This window comes from Scylla paramamosain, unplaced genomic scaffold, assembly GCF_035594125.1.
Source record: "Scylla paramamosain isolate STU-SP2022 unplaced genomic scaffold, ASM3559412v1 Contig4, whole genome shotgun sequence".
NCBI classification, from domain to species: domain Eukaryota; kingdom Metazoa; phylum Arthropoda; class Malacostraca; order Decapoda; family Portunidae; genus Scylla; species Scylla paramamosain.
This window is the reverse complement of record NW_026973669.1, coordinates 2827501-2845000: the sequence shown is the minus strand read 5'-3', so window position 1 is coordinate 2845000 and position 17500 is coordinate 2827501. Positions and strand designations below refer to the sequence as shown.

Here is a 17500-nt window from a genome sequence, read left to right as displayed (position 1 = left end):
CCATCCAGTCAGTCAGCCAATCAGCCACTCTCTCTCTCTCTCTCCACAGATGATCACTTCTTCAGGGACAGGTGGAACTGGGAGCTGGAGGAAGGTGAAAATATCATCAGGTGGGTTGAGAGAGATGGGCCCTCTCATCCTGACTCCTTGCACAGGATTGGGTACGGCATGGGATGGAAGCATAGGCCAACATTCACCAAACCAATACCTGACGACGTACAAATGTAAGTGTGTGTGTGTGTGTGTGTGTGTGTGTGTGTCTGTGTGTGTGTGTGTTGTAAGGGTTTCCACTCTCTCTGTCTCTGTGGGAGGTGGTGAGGAAGCAGCGGGAGAAAATGGTGTTCTTTAAGGGGGGGACTCAAGAAAAGAGCTTAATGAATGGAAAATATTTATGATAAGGCGATTGAAAGAAGAAGAAGAAGAAGAAGAAGAAGAAGAAGAAGAAGAAGAAGAAGAAGAAGAAGAAGAAGAAGAAGAAAACGAACAACAACAACAACAACAACAACAACAACAACAACAACACGATGTACTTGGCGAAGCAAGGACGCTAAAATTGTGTGCGTGCGTGTGCATGTGTGCGCGCGTATGTGTGTGTAAGTGTAAGTGTGTGTGTGTGTGTGTGTGTGTGTGTGTGTGTGTGTGTGTGTGTGTGTGTGTGTGTGTGTGTGTGTGTGTGTGTGTGTGTGTGTGTGTGTGTGTGTGTGTATAAAATGCAGACCAACAGTAGACCAGATACTAACACAGCAATCCAGTTTAATTCTTTCTTTTTTTTCCCTCCCTCCTTTATCTCTGCCTCTTTCTCGCTCCCCTCTCTCCAGGAAGGGCCTCAAGAATGGAATAGAGATGCTCAAACAAACAAAGAAGCTGGAGGAGCTGATAAAGAAGACAGGCATCACTCTGAAGGACATGAGTTCCAAAGTACACCAGTTGAACTTCACCTACACAAAACCACAGGCTAAAAAATCAGCTGATGTGGGTTACGTGCTGGAAAACGCCCTTACTGTCATTGCTGAGGGGTGAGTCAGTGAGTGAATGAGGCAGGGAGGCAGGGAGGGAGTGGGTTAGTTAGTGTGAGTGTGGTAGTACAGGTGCTCAGACAGAATGGTGGATGACTGGAATGGACTCAGTAGTCAGGCTGTTAGTGCCGTGTCAGGAGGGAGCTTTGAAGGAAGACTGCACAGGTGTGTGGACAAGGATGACAGGTGGAAACAGACAGGCATACTACTACTACTACTACTACTACTACTACTACTACTACTACTACTACTAGATTGGTGTACGGACAGGGATGACAGGTGGAAACAGACAGGGACATTTCATACAGGGACTGCCACAAGTAGGCCAGTTCAAGGACAGGAAGTTGCTGTGGAAGTAAAGATGTCTCAGAATGCTTGGTGACTGGGAAAGGCGTACATAGGAGCAGTCGGACGGTTAACACAACACGTGAGAGAAAAGAAAAACCTGGACGACAAATGCATCTAATCCCAACTTCCCACGCGCAGACTGGAACAAGAAGAGGTGATAGACATACAATTGATGAACAACACCCGAATATGCTCCATGTTTGAGCAGACCCCCATACAACTGCCCTGCGAACCCAACATGCCCTACCGGAGACTTGACGGCTCCTGCAACAACCTGAGGGAGCCTGGGTGGGGGAAGTCCTTTACCCCTTTCCGGAGGATGTTCCCGCCCGAGTATGCTGACAGTGAGTTGGGTGTGGGGGTGTTTGGTTGGGTGGTAGACGGGGTGTGGTTGTCAGCGAGGTGAGGCGTGAGGGAATGACAGTGAGAGTGCTTCAGAATGTAATGGAGGGACTGGAATGAGAGAAAATGTGCAGAAATGATTAGGAATGCTTTAGGAATGAACAGTGATGTGATACAGAGATGGAATATCTTGTACTCTTTTACCTTCATATGTACGTGTGTGCGTGTGTGCCTTTCCTCAGATGTGTCTGAGCCGCGAGGAGGCAAGAATGGTGACGGCCTCCCTGACGCACGCAAAGTTAGCCTGGCGCTGAAGGAGTTTCCGAGACGTTTCAGCAACTGTTTTAGCGTGTTCCAGATGTCTTTTGGGCAATTCATTGACCATGATTTGACTGCCACGCCCACAGCCAAAGGTGTGTGTGTGTGTGTGTGTGTGTGTGTGTGTGTGTGCGCGCTTGTTGGGCAGGAAGTATCCCACTGCTGCCACCATTGTGAACTTCTGCCTTTTGTTGTTGTTGTTGTTGTTGGTGGTGTTGTTGGTGGTGGTGGTGATGCTGTTTCTATAACCTAACCTAACAACTACTCATATCCCTCTCCCTCTCGCCCTCTCTCTCTCTCTCCAGACATGGACGGTAATCCCCTGACATGCTGCAATGAAAAAGTGCTGCAAGACCCGAGTTTGCTTCACCCGGAGTGCTTCCCGCTTAGCATCGACGTGAATGACCCCTTCTACTCCGCGTATGGGATAACCTGCCTCGAGTTTGTCAGATCTCTGCCCGCCAGCCGCTGCTTCTTCGGTGAGAGAGAGAGAGAGAGAGAGAGAGAGAGAGAGAGAGAGAGAGAGAGAGAGAGAGAGAGAGAGAGAGAGAGAGAGAGAGAGAGACTGACTTTTTTGGTGAATGGCCACGCATATATTGGGTTCAAAAAAGAGACAGGAAACAGTTCATTAGTTATATTTGTTACGTTGAAGAAAGAGATGGGAAGGAGTTTACTGCCTACTGACACACACACACACACACACACACACACACACACACACACACACACACACACACACACACACACACACACACACACAGAAAGCGATATGAAGAACCTTTGTTTAATGGCACAGATTCACCAGGTACAAGAAAGAGGTACAAAGGGAATGGTTCTCAGAGTGGCGGATGACTGGAATGGACTCAGTAGTCAGGCTGTTAGTGCTGAGCCAATAGGGAGCTTTGAAAGATTAGACAGATGTACGGATGGGGATGACAGGGGGAAATAGACAGGCGTGTTTCATAGAGGGACTGCCACGTGTAGGCCTGCTGGCTTCCTGCACCAACCCTTGTGTTCTTGTTATGTTCTTATATACATAAATACAAGGAAATGTACAGTGTGCTCATTGGGCCAAGACACTCAAGGACCTTTCAGCTAAGCACCATTCTTGCTGTTGCCATTAACTTTCTGATTACAGACTTACAAGAAAAAAATCATAACAAATATAGACACGTAAAAAACACAACATTAACAAATACACAATACAAAGAAAACCAAATAACAAAAGAGATACAGCCAATAAACCCACGCCCCACGCCTCACGCAGCCCCGAGAGAGCAGATCAACCAACTCACGGCATACATTGACGGATCAGCGGTGTACGGCAGCACAAAGGAACAATCTGACTCCCTGAGGACGTTCAAAGGCGGCAAACTGAAAACTGTGGTGAGTAAAGGGCGTAGGATAGGATGAAGGAGGGTGAAGGGGGTGAAGGAGGGTGTGGAAATGTGTATGGGCAAGGATGACAGGTGAAAATAGACAGGTGTGTTTTGTACAAGGACTGCCGCGTGTAGGCCTAATGACTTCCTGCACCGACCCCTGTGTTCTTGTGTTCTCACGCCGCGTTCTCCCTTAGATTACCAAGGAGGGACACGAGTTGTTGCCTGAAGCCGAAGGACACCAGGAGGGATGCAATACTAAAGAAGATATGGAAAATGGACTATTCTGCTTCAGGTCTGGTAAGTAGTAATAGTAGTAGTAGTAGTAGTAGTAGTAGTAGTTCAAAATCTTATTCTATTTGTCTTTCTCATATTCAGTTCTTCCCTCCTTTGTTCGTGTTCATTAATAGTAGTAGTAGTAGTAGTAGTAAACCTAAACATTTATCCAATTAATAAATGAAAACTAACACTAAATTTTCCTCACACACACACACACACACACACACACACACACACACACACACACACCCCAACTCAACTAAACCTCACCAAACCACCACACTAACCTTCAGGCGACGAAAGGGTTAACGAGCACATTCTCCTTGCGCTGCTAACGACGCTATTCGCCAGAGAGCACAACAGAATAGCGATGGAGCTCTCTCAATTGCGGCCGGAATGGAACGACGAGAGACTGTTCCAGGAGACGAAGAGAATAGTGGCTGCAGAGATCCAACACATAGCTTATAATGAATTTCTCTCTGGTTTGCTTGGTAAGTGTGACAAGCCAAAGAAAACGGTAAGTGTATGTGTGTGTGTGTGTGTGTGCGTAAGGAGCGGGGGTGCGGAGAAAATTTGTGGGTGTTTGTGAATGTTTAGGAGGGTGTGGCAGTGTTTGGGATGGTGTAGCAGTGTTTGGGAGGGTGTAACAGTGTTTGGGAGGGTGTAGCAGTGTTTGGGAGGGTGTAGCAGTGTTTGGGAGGGTGTGGCAGTGTTTGGGAGGGTGTAACAGTGTTTGGGAGGGTGTGGCAGTGTTTGGGAGGGTGTGGCAGTGTTTGGGAGGCTGTGGCAGTGTTTGGGAGGCTGTAGCAGTGTTTGGGATGGTGTAGCAGTGTTTGGGAGGGTGTGGCAGTGTTTGGGAGGCTGTGGCAGTGTTTGGGAGGCTGTGGCAGTGTTTGGGAGGCTGTAGCAGTGTTTGGGAGGCTGTGGCAGTGTTTGGGAGGGTGTGGCAGTGTTTGGGAGGCTGTAGCAGTGTTTGGGAGGCTGTGGCAGTGTTTGGGAGGCTGTGGCAGTGTTTGGGAGGCTGTGGCAGTGTTTGGGAGGCTGTGGCAGTGTTTGGGAGGGTGTGGCAGTGTTTGGGAGGCTGTGGCAGTGTTTGGGAGGGTGTGGCAGTGTTTGGGAGGCTGTGGCAGTGTTTGGGAGGCTGTGGCAGTGTTTGGGAGGGTGTGGCAGTGTTTGGGAGGCTGTAGCAGTGTTTGGGAGGCTGTGGCAGTGTTTGGGAGGCTGTGGCAGTGTTTGGGAGGGTGTGGCAGTGTTTGGGAGGCTGTAGCAGTGTTTGGGAGGCTGTAGCAGTGTTTGGGAGGCTGTGGCAGTGTTTGGGAGGCTGTGGGGGAAATTTTGTTAATTGAAATCTAATCTAATCTGCATTCTTATAAGTTGTTTATTTGTTTATTCCGTGTGTTTACCTCCCCCCCTCTCTCTCTCTCTCTCTCTCCCCCAGGCCCTCTGCTGGTTCGAGGGTTGGATCTGAAGCCGCTGCAGGGAGGGGAGTTCTACAATGGCTACGATAACAGAATCAACGCAGGGGTGGCCAATGAGTTTGCTGCTGCGGCACTTAGACTTGGCCACAGCATGATTCCTGTGAGTGTGTGTGTAAGGGAGGGGGGGACACTAACAGACAGACAGATACACAGGCAATGAGAAAGATTGACAGACAGACAGACAGGATGGCAGACAGGTAAACAGATAGACAGGCAAAGAGAGACTCACAGATAAAGACAAACACAGACAGACAGACAGACAGACAGACAGACAGACAGACAGACAGACAGACAGACAGACAGATAGATAGACAGGCAGATAAAGAGAGAGAAAGAAACTCACAGAGACAGACAGACAGACAGACAGACAGCCAGCCAGCCAGCCAGACAGACAGACAGACAGACAGCCAGACAGCCAGAGAGACAGACAGACAGACAGACAGACAGACACACATAATCAAACAAGCAGGTGTCACTAATATGAAGTTAAAACAAAAAAAATCTAACCTAACCTAACTTAACCTAAAGGAACCTAACATCCATCTCTCTCTCTCTCTCTCTCTCTCTCTCTCTCTCTCTCTCTCTCTCCAGGAACACTCGTACAGCAAGAACAGCTCTGGCTACTACCAAGCCACGGAGCTGAACGGAGTCGTCTTCCACCCCGCTGACATGCACAAAAAAAATGGAATAGTTAACCTGCTACGTGGCGCCTTCTCTCAGAGCATAGGCAAGGTGGACCACGCCTTCTCCAACCAGGTGAGAGAGAGTGGCGGGACCTGGAAGCATGACAACCCCAATAACTTCCACTGCAGCCTGTTAAACTGTTACTGAAACCATGAAAGCACCCTTGAAAACTCCAATAACTTCCACTGCAGCCTGTTAAACTGTTAAACTGTCACTGGAATCGTAAAAACACCCTTGAAAACTCCAATAACTTCCACTGCAGCCTGTTAAACTGTTACTGAAACCATGAAAGCACCCTTGAAAACTCCAATAACTTCCACTGCAGCCTGTTAAACTGTTAAACTGTCACTGGAATCGTAAAAACACCCTTGAAAACCCCAACAACTTCCACTGCAGCCTGTTAAACTGTTAAACTGTCACTGGAACCATGAAAACACCCCTGAGAACCCCAACAACTTCCACTGCAGCCTGTTAAACTGTTAAACTGTCACTGTAACCATGAAAACACCCTTGAGAACCCCAATAACTTCCACTGGAGCTTGCTAAACCACCAATGGAACCACAACAAACGCCCTTGGAAACCCCAATAACTCACACTAGACCCTGGAATCAGTAAAACATTAAAACAGCCTTGAAAACCCTCTCTTTCTACCTCTCCATCTCTCCTCCCCACAGATCACAGGCCTGTTATTCAAGCTGGAAAATGCTACTGGCTTTGACCTGGTTGGTTTAAACATACAGAGAGGCCGGGATCATGGCTTAGCTGACTATACCGTGGCCAGGAGAGAGTGTGGCTTCCCTGCTATTAAAAATTTTGACGACCTAAAGACGATTTTTGATGCAGATGTGGTCACCATGTTGCGAAAGCTGTACAAGTATGTGCTGTGTGTGGAGTGGGTTGGAATGAGTAAGCGAGGATGAGTGAGAGGGAATGAATGACAGTGAGTTGGGTGGTGTAGGAATGTGTGGGTTGGAATGAGGAGGAATGAAGGGGGTGAAGAAATAGGAATGAGTTGCCTGGAGTAAGTGAGGTGGAGTGAGAGGAATGAGAAAAATGATTTACAGTGAGTGTGAGGGAATAAATGATTTACTATGCTGTCAACTGACCAACCAATCAAACAATATTTTCTCCATTAAAAAAAGAAAAAAAAACTACTATTACTACTACTACTACTACTACTACGAAAGCCACTACTATTTTTGCAGGAAAGTGGAAGATATTGACCTGTTCGTGGGCGGGATGGCTGAGAAGGCACTGCCAGGGGGACTGATCGGGCCTACCTTCGCTTGTATTCTCTCTGACCAATTCATCAGGGCAAAGAGAGGTGATAGATTTTGGTATGAGAACGCAGGACAGGCTGGGAGCTTCACTAAAGGTCAGTGTGTGTGTGTGTGTGTGTGTGTGTGTGTGTGTGTGTGTGAGATCCGTGTTACTGCCACCATTGTGTACCTTAGTCGAATGTTGTTGATGTTGTTGTTGTTGTGTCTTATTTTGTGTTTAGCTTGTGTGTGTGTGTGTGTGTGTGTGTGTGTGTGTGTGTGTGTGTGTGTGTGTGTGTGTGTGTGTGTGTGTGTGTGTGTGTGCCCATCAATCTCTACCACTTCACCCCTCAACCAATCAATAACCCAGACAACCCAAAGCCAACCTAACCAAGCCAACCTAACCTAACCTAACCTAACCCAACGTAACCCAACCTGCCCCAACATTCCTCCCGGCACAGCTCAACTAACAACCCTGCACGACGTCTCCCTGGCAAGAGTGATGTGTGACAACTTCCCTGAAATTGAGAGATTGCAAAGATGGCCCCTGCAGCTGGTGGGGGCGCAGAACCCTGTCATTTCCTGCGATTCCCTATGCCTGCCAAAACTTGACCTAACAGCTTGGAGACCGTAACTACTGTGTCTCTTGATCGAACAAGTGTCTAAGAATCTAACAAGTGTCTAACGATCTAACGAGTCAGTTTTATAACCCAAGCAGTCAGTCTTACAATCTAATGAGTGTGCCTAACAAGTGTCTAATGACCTAACAAGTATGTCTAACAATGGAACAAGTGTCTAAGCATCTAACAAGTCTGTGTAAAGATCGAAGTTCAATTTCATCCAACAGTCTTACTTGGTCTAACGAACTCACTCAGTCCAACAATCTCATTATTTTATTAGTGTGACTTTTCAATGTTAGTTAAAGGCAGAGATTAAATAAAAAAATAAAAAGTCTATTTCTCATTCCATACCCCTCTCCCTCTCTCTCTCTCTCTCTCTCTATCTCTCTCTCTTAAACTGTTTATTTTCCTTCTAGTTCACTTATTCTAGTTCATTTCGTCTCTTCCTTATAGAAATGTGTCTTTTTCTGTCTACCTGTCTGTCTGTCTGTGTGTGTGTCTGTGTGTCTGTCTATCTTACCTACCTTTGTCTCTGTCTACCGTCTACCTGACTGTCTTTCCTCATGTCTGCTTGTCTTTCCAACTGTCAGTCAACCAGTCAGGTAGTCAATCTATATGCTGTGTCTATCTATTAGTCTGTATATCCATCTATCTACCAATCTATCAGTCTTTCTATCTATCTGTCTATCCATCTGTCTCGCTGACTACGTGTCTTTTAGAAGGAGACATGACGTATAATGTTATTTATAAGATATGATAATAAGAACAGGGGCGATTCTCACTAAAAGGAAGGTGAGGAGGAGGAGGAGGAGGAGGAGGAGGAGGAGGAGGAGGAGATACAAATAATATGAAGCATTGCTGACATAATAAACTTGAATCACACCTGTTACATTCCCAGCGAGACAAAAGAATGGAGAAATTATTGACTATTCTTTCACGATAGTAGATGTAGTAGTAGTAGTAGTAATAGTAGTAGTAGTAGTGGTTGTAGCAGTAGTAGCAGTGGTTGTAATACTTCTGTTAAATTTCATTCTATCAAGTGGTTTTCCTCTTCTTCTTCTTCTTCTTCTTAGTAGTAGTAGTAGTAGTAGTAGTAGTAGTAGTAGTAGTAGTAGTAGTAGTAGAAGTAGTAGTAGTAGAAGTAGTAGTAGATTTGTTATTCTATGAAGAAGAAAAGTGTGTGTGTGTGTGTGTGTGTGTGTGTGTGTGTGTGTGTGTGTGTGTGTGTGTGTGTCTCCGTGGTGCAGTGACCTTGGTGCGGGACAGATATAAGGAAGAAGCGATGCGGAGTTCTGCATCTTTCTTCACCAGACAACATGAAAGCACTTCTACTTACTGCCGTCTTACTGGTGAGTCTCCAATACTACTACTACTACTACTACTACTACTACTACTACTACTACTACTACTACTGCTACTGCTACTACTGCTGCTATTATAGTGTATTCTAGAAAGCTGTCCAGGAGGCAGTAGACACCTGCCGAAACGATAATTACTCGCAGTGAGATGTGCAGCACTGTTCAGGGGGTGCTGTGAACTTATCATTAAACCCAGCTGTGACCTCACTGAATGTTTCCCTTTGTGTCTCACAACACAAGGTGCCTGTGGCATTTTGCCTCTGCTAGTTTGGGGGACCTGAGGAGGTATTTTGCTGATTTTCCTTGGAATGACTACTGCTTCCGTGTCAGAGACCCGTCTTTGTGTGCTGAGCGCATAACAGAGGTGATAGTGTCTGGCATGGAGGCGTACATTCCTCACTCTTTTTCTCGTCCTAAACCTTCTAAACCTTGGTTTAACACAGCTTGTTCTCGTGCTATACATGATAGAGAGGTGGCCCACAAAAGGTACTTAAGCCTTCCATCACCAGAATCTCATGCACTTTATATTTCTGCCCGGAACCATGCCAAGTCTGTTCTCCAACTAGCCAAAAACTCCTTCATTAACAGAAAATGTCAAAACCTTTCAAGATCTAACTCCCCTCGTGACTTCTGGCATCTAGCCAAAAATATCTCCAATAACTTTGCTTCTTCTTCTTTCCCTCCTCTATTTCAACCAGATGGCACCACTGCTATCACATCTATTTCTAAAGCTGAACTCTTCGCTCAAACCTTTGCTAAAAACTCTACCTTGGACGATTCTGGGCTTGTTCCTCCCTCTCCTCCACCCTCTGACTACTTCATGCCACGTATTAAAATTCTTCGCAATGTTTTCCATGCCCTCGCTGGCCTAAACCCTCGGAAGGCTTATGGACCTGATGGGATCCCAACTATTGTTCTCCGAAACTGTGCCTCCGTGCTTGCACCTTGCCTAGTCAAACTCTTTCAGCTCTGTCTGTCAACATCTACCTTTCCTTCTTGCTGGAAGTTTGCCTACATTCAACCTGTTCCTAAAAAGGGTGACCGTTCTAATCTCTCAAACTACCGTCCTATTGCTTTAATTTCCTGCCTATCTAAAGTTTTTGAATCTATCCTCAACAGGAAGATTCTTAAACATCTATCACTTCACAACCTTCTATCTGATCGCCAGTATGGGTTCCGTCAAGGCCGCTCTACTGGTGATCTTCTGGCTTTCCTTACTGAGTCTTGGTCATCCTCTTTTAGAGATTTTGGTGAAACTTTTGCTGTTGCCTTGGACATATCAAAAGCTTTTGATAGAGTCTGGCACAAAGCTTTGATTTCCAAACTACCCTCCTACGGTTTCTATCCTTCTCTCTGTAACTTCATCTCAAGTTTCCTTTCTGACCGTTCTATTGCTGCTGTGGTAGACGGTCACTGTTCTTCTCCTAAATCTATTAACAGTGGTGTTCCTCAGGGTTCTGTCCTGTCACCCACTCTCTTCTTATTATTCATTAATGATCTTCTAAACCAAACTTCTTGTCCTATCCACTCCTACGCTGATGATACCACCCTGCACTTTTCCACGTCTTTTCATAGACGTCCAACCCTTCAGGAGGCAAACATTTCACGCAGGGAAGCCACAGAACGCTTGACTTCTGATCTTTCTAAAATTTCTGATTGGGGCAGAGCAAACTTGGTATTGTTCAATGCCTCAAAAACTCAATTCCTCCATCTATCAACTCGACACAACCTTCCAAATAACTATCCCCTCTTCTTCAATGACACTCAGCTGTCCCCCTCTTCTACACTGAACATCCTCGGTCTGTCCTTTACTTATAATCTGAACTAGAAAATTCACATCTCATGTCTAGCTAAAACAGCTTCTATGAAGTTAGGTGTTCTGAGATGTCTCAGCCAGTTTTTCTCACCCCCCAGCTGCTAAGTCTGTACAAGGGCCTTATCCGTCCATATATGGAGTATGCTTTACATGTCTAGAGGGGTTCCACTCATACTGCTCTTCTAGACAGGGTGGAATCAAAAGCTTTTCGTCTTATCAACTCCTCTCCTCTAACTGACTGTCTTCAGCCTCTCTCTCACCGCCGCAATGTTGCATATCTAGCTGTTTTCTACCGCTATTTTCATGCTAACTGCTCTTCTGATCTTGCTAACTGCATGCCTCCCCTCCTCCCACGGCCTCGCTGCACAAGACTTTCTTCTTTCTCTCACCCCTATTCTGTCCACCTCTCTAACGCAAGAGTTAACCAGTATTCTCAATCATTCATCCCTTTCTCTGGTAAACTCTGGAACTCCCTGCCTGCTTCTGTATTTCCACCTTCCTATGACTTGAATTCCTTCAAGAGGGAGGTTTCAAGACACTTATTCATCAATTTTTGACCACTGCTTTGACCCTTTTGTGGGACTGCCATTTCAGTGGCCATATTTTTTTATTGGATTTTTGTTGCCCTTGGCCAGTGTCACTCCTACATAAAAAAAAAAAAAAAAATGTGTCCCCTTGGATAAGCCTGTAACAGCCTTTGTATCCCTTAGGACCCTGCACTACCTCCATCAGGTCCTCTATTACTCTTGTGCTGTCATGATTTCCAACCCTGAGGATCTCATCTGCCTCTCGTCGCATCTCTTAGGGACCTGCAGTACTAGCGAGGCGTCCCTGTCTCCCTGCAGGTGGCGAGTGCTGGCCTGGTGCTCGGCGCTGACAGCTGTACTGTGAGCTGTGAAGGTAAAAACCCCGGGGACCAAGTGGCAGACCCTTACAACTGCACTCAGTTTTACGTGTGCCTGATCGACGGCCCCTCAGACATCCCCCTGCCCTGCGAAATAGGGGAACACTTCGAGGATGGCAAATGCTTTGCAGGGGAGGAATGCACCCCCCAGTGCATCCCGAAAGACTGCAATATAATCTGTAAGAATCCCATGGACTTCATAGCTGACCCTCTGGACTGCTCCCAGTACTACATATGCGATGCTTCCAATGTACCTTTAGGGCCCTTACCATGCGACTCCAGCAAACCGTATTTCAACGGAGAGTCGTGCACCAACGACGAGAGCCAGTGCTGCAGACAACAGTGCATGGCCTACTGCCACAGTGCAGGCATCCAGATCATTGACCCCACTGACTGCCACCGTTACTACATCTGCGTGAAGGAGGGCCCGGCGAATCCAGACTACCGCCAGTCCTGTGGCAGTGGGCAGGCCTTTGACATCGCCTCAGGACACTGCAAGCAGGGCGCGCAGTGTGTTGTCTTGTGTCCGGATGGAGCTGGCGGCGGCGGCGACACCAGCACACCTTCATCTTCAGAGTGCGTCTCATCCATGGTTTGTTCCAGCAGGGGAAATTTCCCCAAGTGTCCTTTCTGCTACCGAGAATACTTCTACTGTGCGGGCAGCGGCCAGACCGGCGCGCCCCAGACCTGCCCTGATAACAAGGTTTTTGAACCCTCCTACCATTACTGCCTCGCGACCAACAACTGTCCCCTGTACTAACAATCCCTTGCCCTAACTGACCCTTGCCCTAACTGACCCTTGCCCTAAGTGACCCTTGCCTCAACTGTTCCTTGCCCTAACTGTCTCTTGATTTAAATGTCCCCTGCCGTAACTGCCCCTTGCCCTAATTGACCCCCTCCCCTAACTGTCCCTTGCATTATGTGACCTTTGCCCTGACTACCCCTTGCCCTCGTTGTCACTTACCAGTCCCTGCTGACCTACTGTTGCTCCTGCTAATACTATTACTACTACCACTACTATTACCACTACTTTTACTACTACTACTACTACTACATCTCGGAAGTAAAATTTTGATGGAAGGTGTATACATGTATATGCTTAAAATAAAAAACACAGTAAAAAGATATATATATGTTTTAATATATTCCCCCCCCTCTCTCTCTCTCTCTCTTTCTCTTAGTCTGTGTAAAGATTCTAATTTTAAAGTAAAGTCTAATTTCATCCAACAGTCTAATCTGGTTTAACAATCTCATTCAGTCTAACAGTATCATTATTTTATTAGAGTGACTTTTTAATGTTAGAGGCAGAAATGGAATGAAAATAATTAAAGTTTAGTTCCTATTTCATCTCTCTCTCTCTCTCTCTCTCTCTTTATTTTCTCTATATTTATTTTCTGTTTATTTTCCTTCTCATTCACTTATTCTAGTTCATTTCATCTCTTCCTTATAAAAACGTGTTTTCTGCCTACCTGTCTGTCTGTCTGTGTGTCTGTCTATCTACCTACCTTTCTCTCAGTCTACCGTCTACCTGCCTGTCTGTCTGTCTGTGTGTCTGTGTGTCTGTCTATCTACCTACCTTTCTCTCAGTCTACCGTCTACCTGCCTGTCTGTCTGTCTGTGTGTCTGTGTGTCTGTCTATCTACCTACCTTTCTCTCAGTCTACCGTCTACCTGCCTGTCTGTCTGTCTGTGTGTCTGCTTCTCTTTCAACCTGTCAATCCACAAGTGTATATATTGTACCTACCAATCAGTCTATACAGTTATCTATCTATCAATCTATCCATCAGTCTATCTATCTATTTATCTATCTATCTTTCTTGGTATATGTCTTTCAAGAGACAAAAATTACAATTACAATATGATAATGAGAACGTGCGCGATTCTTACTAAAAGGAGGAAGAGGAGGAGGAGGAGGAGGAGGAGAAGGAGGAGGAGGAGGCGGAGGAGGTAATAATAATATCAAGCATTGGTGATAAAGAAAACTTGAATCACACTTGTCACATTCCCAGAGACAAAAAAATGAAAAAAATATTGGGTACGCTTTCACGATAGTAGTAGTAGTAGTAGTATTGTCTAAGTACGAAGAAGTGTGTGTGTGTGTGTGTGTGTGTGTGTGTGTGTGCGTGTGTGCGTCTACATGGTGACCTGGTTCAGCACCTATATAAAGAAGAGTCGCGGCAGAATTGTACATCTTTCTTCACTAATCGACATGAAAACACTTCTTCTTACTGCCGCATTACTGGTGAGTCCTTGCTACTTCTACTTCTCCTACTTATACTGCTACTACTATTATAGTTTATTCTAAGAAGCTGTCCATCTGTCCTGTAGGCAAATCTTGTAACACCCTTTGTGTCCCTTAAGACCCCCTGCAGTGCCTCCATCAGACCCTGTAGTGCCTCCATCAGACCCACTCTTACTCCTGTGCTGTCCTGATTTCCGACATTAAGGATTTCATTTGGTTCTTGTCCCTGTCTCCCTGCAGGTGGCGAGTGCTGGCCTGGTGCTCGGCGCTGACAGCTGTACTGTGAGCTGTGAAGGTAAAAACCCCGGGGACCAAGTGGCAGACCCTTACAACTGCACTCAGTTTTACGTGTGCCTGATCGACGGCCCCTCAGACATCCCCCTGCCCTGCGAAATAGGGGAACACTTCGAGGATGGCAAATGCTTTGCAGGGGAGGAATGCACCCCCCAGTGCATCCCGAAAGACTGCAATATAATCTGTAAGAATCCCATGGACTTCATAGCTGACCCTCTGGACTGCTCCCAGTACTACATATGCGATGCTTCCAATGTACCTTTAGGGCCCTTACCATGCGACTCCAGCAAACCGTATTTCAACGGAAAGTCGTGCACCAACGACGAGAGCCAGTGCTGCAGACAACAGTGCATGGCCTACTGCCACAGTGCAGGCATCCAGATCATTGACCCCACTGACTGCCACCGTTACTACATCTGCGTGAAGGAGGGCCCGGCGAATCCAGACTACCGCCAGTCCTGTGGCAGTGGGCAGGCCTTTGACATCGCCTCAGGACACTGCAAGCAGGGCGCGCAGTGTGTTGTCTTGTGTCCCGATGGAGCTGGCGGCGGCGGCGACACCAGCACACCTTCATCTTCAGAGTGCGTCTCATCCATGGTTTGTTCCAGCAGGGGAAATTTCCCCAAGTGTCCTTTCTGCTACCGAGAATACTTCTACTGTGCGGGCAGCGGCCAGACCGGCGCGCCCCAGACCTGCCCTGATAACAAGGTTTTTGAACCCTCCTACCATTACTGCCTCGAGCCTAACAACTGTCCCCTGTACTAACAATCCCTTGCCCAAAGTGACCCTTGCCCTAACTGACCCTTGCCCTAAGTGACCCTTGCCTCAACTGACCCTTGCCCTAAGTGACCCTTGCCTCAACTGACTCTTGCCCTAAGTGACCCTTACCTCAACTGACCCCTAACAGAACTGTACCTTGCCCTCATTGTCCCTTGTCCAAACTGCTTCTTGCTTGTAACTTTCCCTTGCACTAACTCACCTTTGTCCTGTCCCCTGCCCTAACTAACCCCTGCCCTGAATGTCCCTTGCCCTAACTGACCCTTGCCCTGAATGTCCCTTGCCCTAACTGACCCTTGCCCTGAATGTCCCTTGCCCTAACTGAGCCTTGCCCTAACTGTCTCTTGCCTTAATTGACCATTGCCAAACTCCCAGGTGATCTAATGTTGCTGCTATTACTACTACTACTACTACTACTACTACTACTACTACTACTACTACTACATTTTGTCAGTAAAAGTTTGATAGAAGGTGTACGCATGTATGTACTTAAAATAAAATCATGTTCTAAAAAATGTACGTTTATGTCTCACTGCATCCTCTCTCTCTCTCTCTCTCTCTCTCTCTCTCTCTCTCTCTCTCTGAACCTGATAAAAAAAATACATATACATTTGCAAAAAAACGAAATAAAATAAGCAAATCACATTTATCAATACATCTCTCCATTCTGACCACACCTGTCTGTCCACACCTGCCTATCTAAACTTCTCTCTTCATATCTGCTTATCTACAGCTTGGGTGGTGGTGGTGGTGGTGGTGGTGGTAAGTTGAGAATGTAGCTTTGAAATTTGTCTTTCTTCTCCTTTTGGCTACTTAGGTTAGATAAAGTAAGGTTAGGTTATGTATAATTGGGTCAAATTAACAGCAGTACGAGTTAATAATGTTTTCAAGCAATCACACGCTTCCGGCAACAGTTTAACAGGCTGCAGTGGAAGATATTGGGGTTTTCAAGGGTGTTTTCATGGTTCCAGTGGCAGTTTAACAGTTTAACAGGCTGCAGTGGAAGTTATTGGGGTTTTCAAGGGTGTTTTCAAGGTTCCAGTGGCAGTTTAACAGTTTAACAGGCTGCAGTGGAAGTTATTGGGGTTTTCAAGGGTGTTTTCATGGTTCCAGTGGCAGTTTAACAGTTTAACGGGCTGCAGTGGAAGTTATTGGGGTTTTCAAGGGTGCTTTCAAGGTTCCAGTGACAGTTTAACAGTTTAACAGGCTGCAGTGGAAGTTATTGGGGTTCTCAAGGGTGTTTTCATGGTTCCAGTGACAGTTTAACAGTTTAACAGGCTGCAGTGGAAGTTCTTGGGGTTCTCAAGGGTGTTTTCATGGTTCCAGTGACAGTTTAACAGTTTAACAGGCTGCAGTGGAAGTTATTGGGGTTTTCAAGGGTGTTTTCAAGGTTCCAGTGGCAGTTTAACAGTTTAACTGCAGTGGAAGTTATTGGGGTTTTCAAGGATGTTTTCATGATTAGTGTGATAGTTTGACAGGAGGCAGTGGAAGTTATTGGGGTTTTCAAGGGTGTTTTCATGGTTCCTGTGACAGTTTGACACATATGCTCCATCATGAATTGGGTTTTGAGTCTCGCAGCGAAGTCAGACACCGCGAATAAAAGGAAACAGTGAATGCAGTTATGTTGGTATTACGAGCCTATTGGTATTATGAGCCTACTTCGCTCCAAAATTACTGTCTTATCACTGTCAGATGGAATGACTCTTAACTCGAAAGCCCAGAAGACTTAAAAACAATGGCCTCTTAACCCTTTCACTATGACAGGAAACAGTTCACACCATCAGAAGTAATGCATGTAATCTTTGAGAACGTGTAAAAGAAAGACGGAATTAGAAAGAATAAATTTTGCAGTTTCCACCCAGTTCAAAGATTGGAGGTGGCTGTCAAACAAGTAGGGACGTCTCAGAGTAACTTGTGATTAATGAAAGGTGTACCAGATGACAATTCAAGAGTTAAAGGTTCACTACACAATGTCAATGAATGATGTGGTACAGAAGTCGCAACAATTGTATATGTAAGTGTTGTATTCAGCCAAGTGACGAGCGGGTTGCGTGTCAAGTCATCCGCCGTAAAGAAAATGCACACAAAAAACTGAATGTGTCTTTTTGGTCGTAAGTTGAATGTGGAGAAGACATGGAAGTAGGAAAGGGGTGAAGAAGAGCAAACAGGAATGATGATGATGATGATGATGATGATGATGATGATGATGATGATGATGATGATAATAATATGTTAAATGCACAATATTCTCCCTCTTCTCTCCTTCCCCTGTCCTCTCCACCATTTTCTCTCTTACCTCCCCCCTCCCCTCTTTCTATCTTTCCTCCCAAGCACCACCTGTTGCACCTCCACGCCCCCCAAACTCCCACCATCACCCCAACCCCCC

At 46.1% G+C, this 17500-nt stretch overlaps 3 protein-coding genes across 3 annotated transcripts in view; all 3 read left to right on the top strand.

The window, feature by feature from the left end:
* LOC135096543 (chorion peroxidase-like) overlaps positions 1 to 8058 on the top strand; it is an 11071-nt gene extending 3013 nt beyond the window's left edge. Inside the window, exons 3-15 of the mRNA XM_063998109.1 lie at positions 50 to 224; positions 819 to 1016; positions 1503 to 1708; positions 1949 to 2119; positions 2330 to 2503; positions 3292 to 3410; positions 3601 to 3703; positions 3976 to 4173; positions 5121 to 5260; positions 5752 to 5916; positions 6520 to 6719; positions 7051 to 7220; positions 7566 to 8058. Coding sequence (XP_063854179.1) covers positions 50 to 224; positions 819 to 1016; positions 1503 to 1708; positions 1949 to 2119; positions 2330 to 2503; positions 3292 to 3410; positions 3601 to 3703; positions 3976 to 4173; positions 5121 to 5260; positions 5752 to 5916; positions 6520 to 6719; positions 7051 to 7220; positions 7566 to 7738 — 2192 coding nt within the window. The 3' untranslated portion in view covers positions 7739 to 8058. The remainder of the gene's footprint in view (positions 1 to 49; positions 225 to 818; positions 1017 to 1502; positions 1709 to 1948; positions 2120 to 2329; positions 2504 to 3291; positions 3411 to 3600; positions 3704 to 3975; positions 4174 to 5120; positions 5261 to 5751; positions 5917 to 6519; positions 6720 to 7050; positions 7221 to 7565) is intronic.
* Positions 8059 to 8951: 893 nt separating this feature from the next.
* Positions 8952 to 12925, top strand: LOC135096439 (uncharacterized). Its single transcript, XM_063997937.1, has 2 exons — positions 8952 to 9073; positions 11744 to 12925. The coding sequence occupies exons 1-2, from the start codon at positions 9041 to 9043 to the stop codon at positions 12560 to 12562; spliced, it is 852 nt and encodes a 283-aa protein (XP_063854007.1). The 5' UTR covers positions 8952 to 9040; the 3' UTR covers positions 12563 to 12925.
* Positions 12926 to 13760: 835 nt separating this feature from the next.
* Positions 13761 to 15498, top strand: LOC135096440 (uncharacterized). Its single transcript, XM_063997938.1, has 2 exons — positions 13761 to 14043; positions 14284 to 15498. The coding sequence occupies exons 1-2, from the start codon at positions 13939 to 13941 to the stop codon at positions 15100 to 15102; spliced, it is 924 nt and encodes a 307-aa protein (XP_063854008.1). The 5' UTR covers positions 13761 to 13938; the 3' UTR covers positions 15103 to 15498.
* Positions 15499 to 17500: the final 2002 nt, after the last annotated feature.

What these genes read in the sequence shown, in the direction of transcription:
- LOC135096439 (XM_063997937.1), top strand. Translation starts at nt 9,041, where the DNA reads ATGAAAGCACTTCTACTTACTGCCGTCTTACTG. An exon ending in TACTTACTGCCGTCTTACTG is followed by an intron (nt 9,074 to 11,743) that starts GTGAGTCTCCAA and finishes GTCTCCCTGCAG; the next exon opens with GTGGCGAGTGCTGGCCTGGT.
- LOC135096440 (XM_063997938.1), top strand. Translation starts at nt 13,939, where the DNA reads ATGGTGACCTGGTTCAGCACCTATATAAAGAAGAGTCGCGGCAGAATT. An exon ending in TTCTTACTGCCGCATTACTG is followed by an intron (nt 14,044 to 14,283) that starts GTGAGTCCTTGC and finishes GTCTCCCTGCAG; the next exon opens with GTGGCGAGTGCTGGCCTGGT.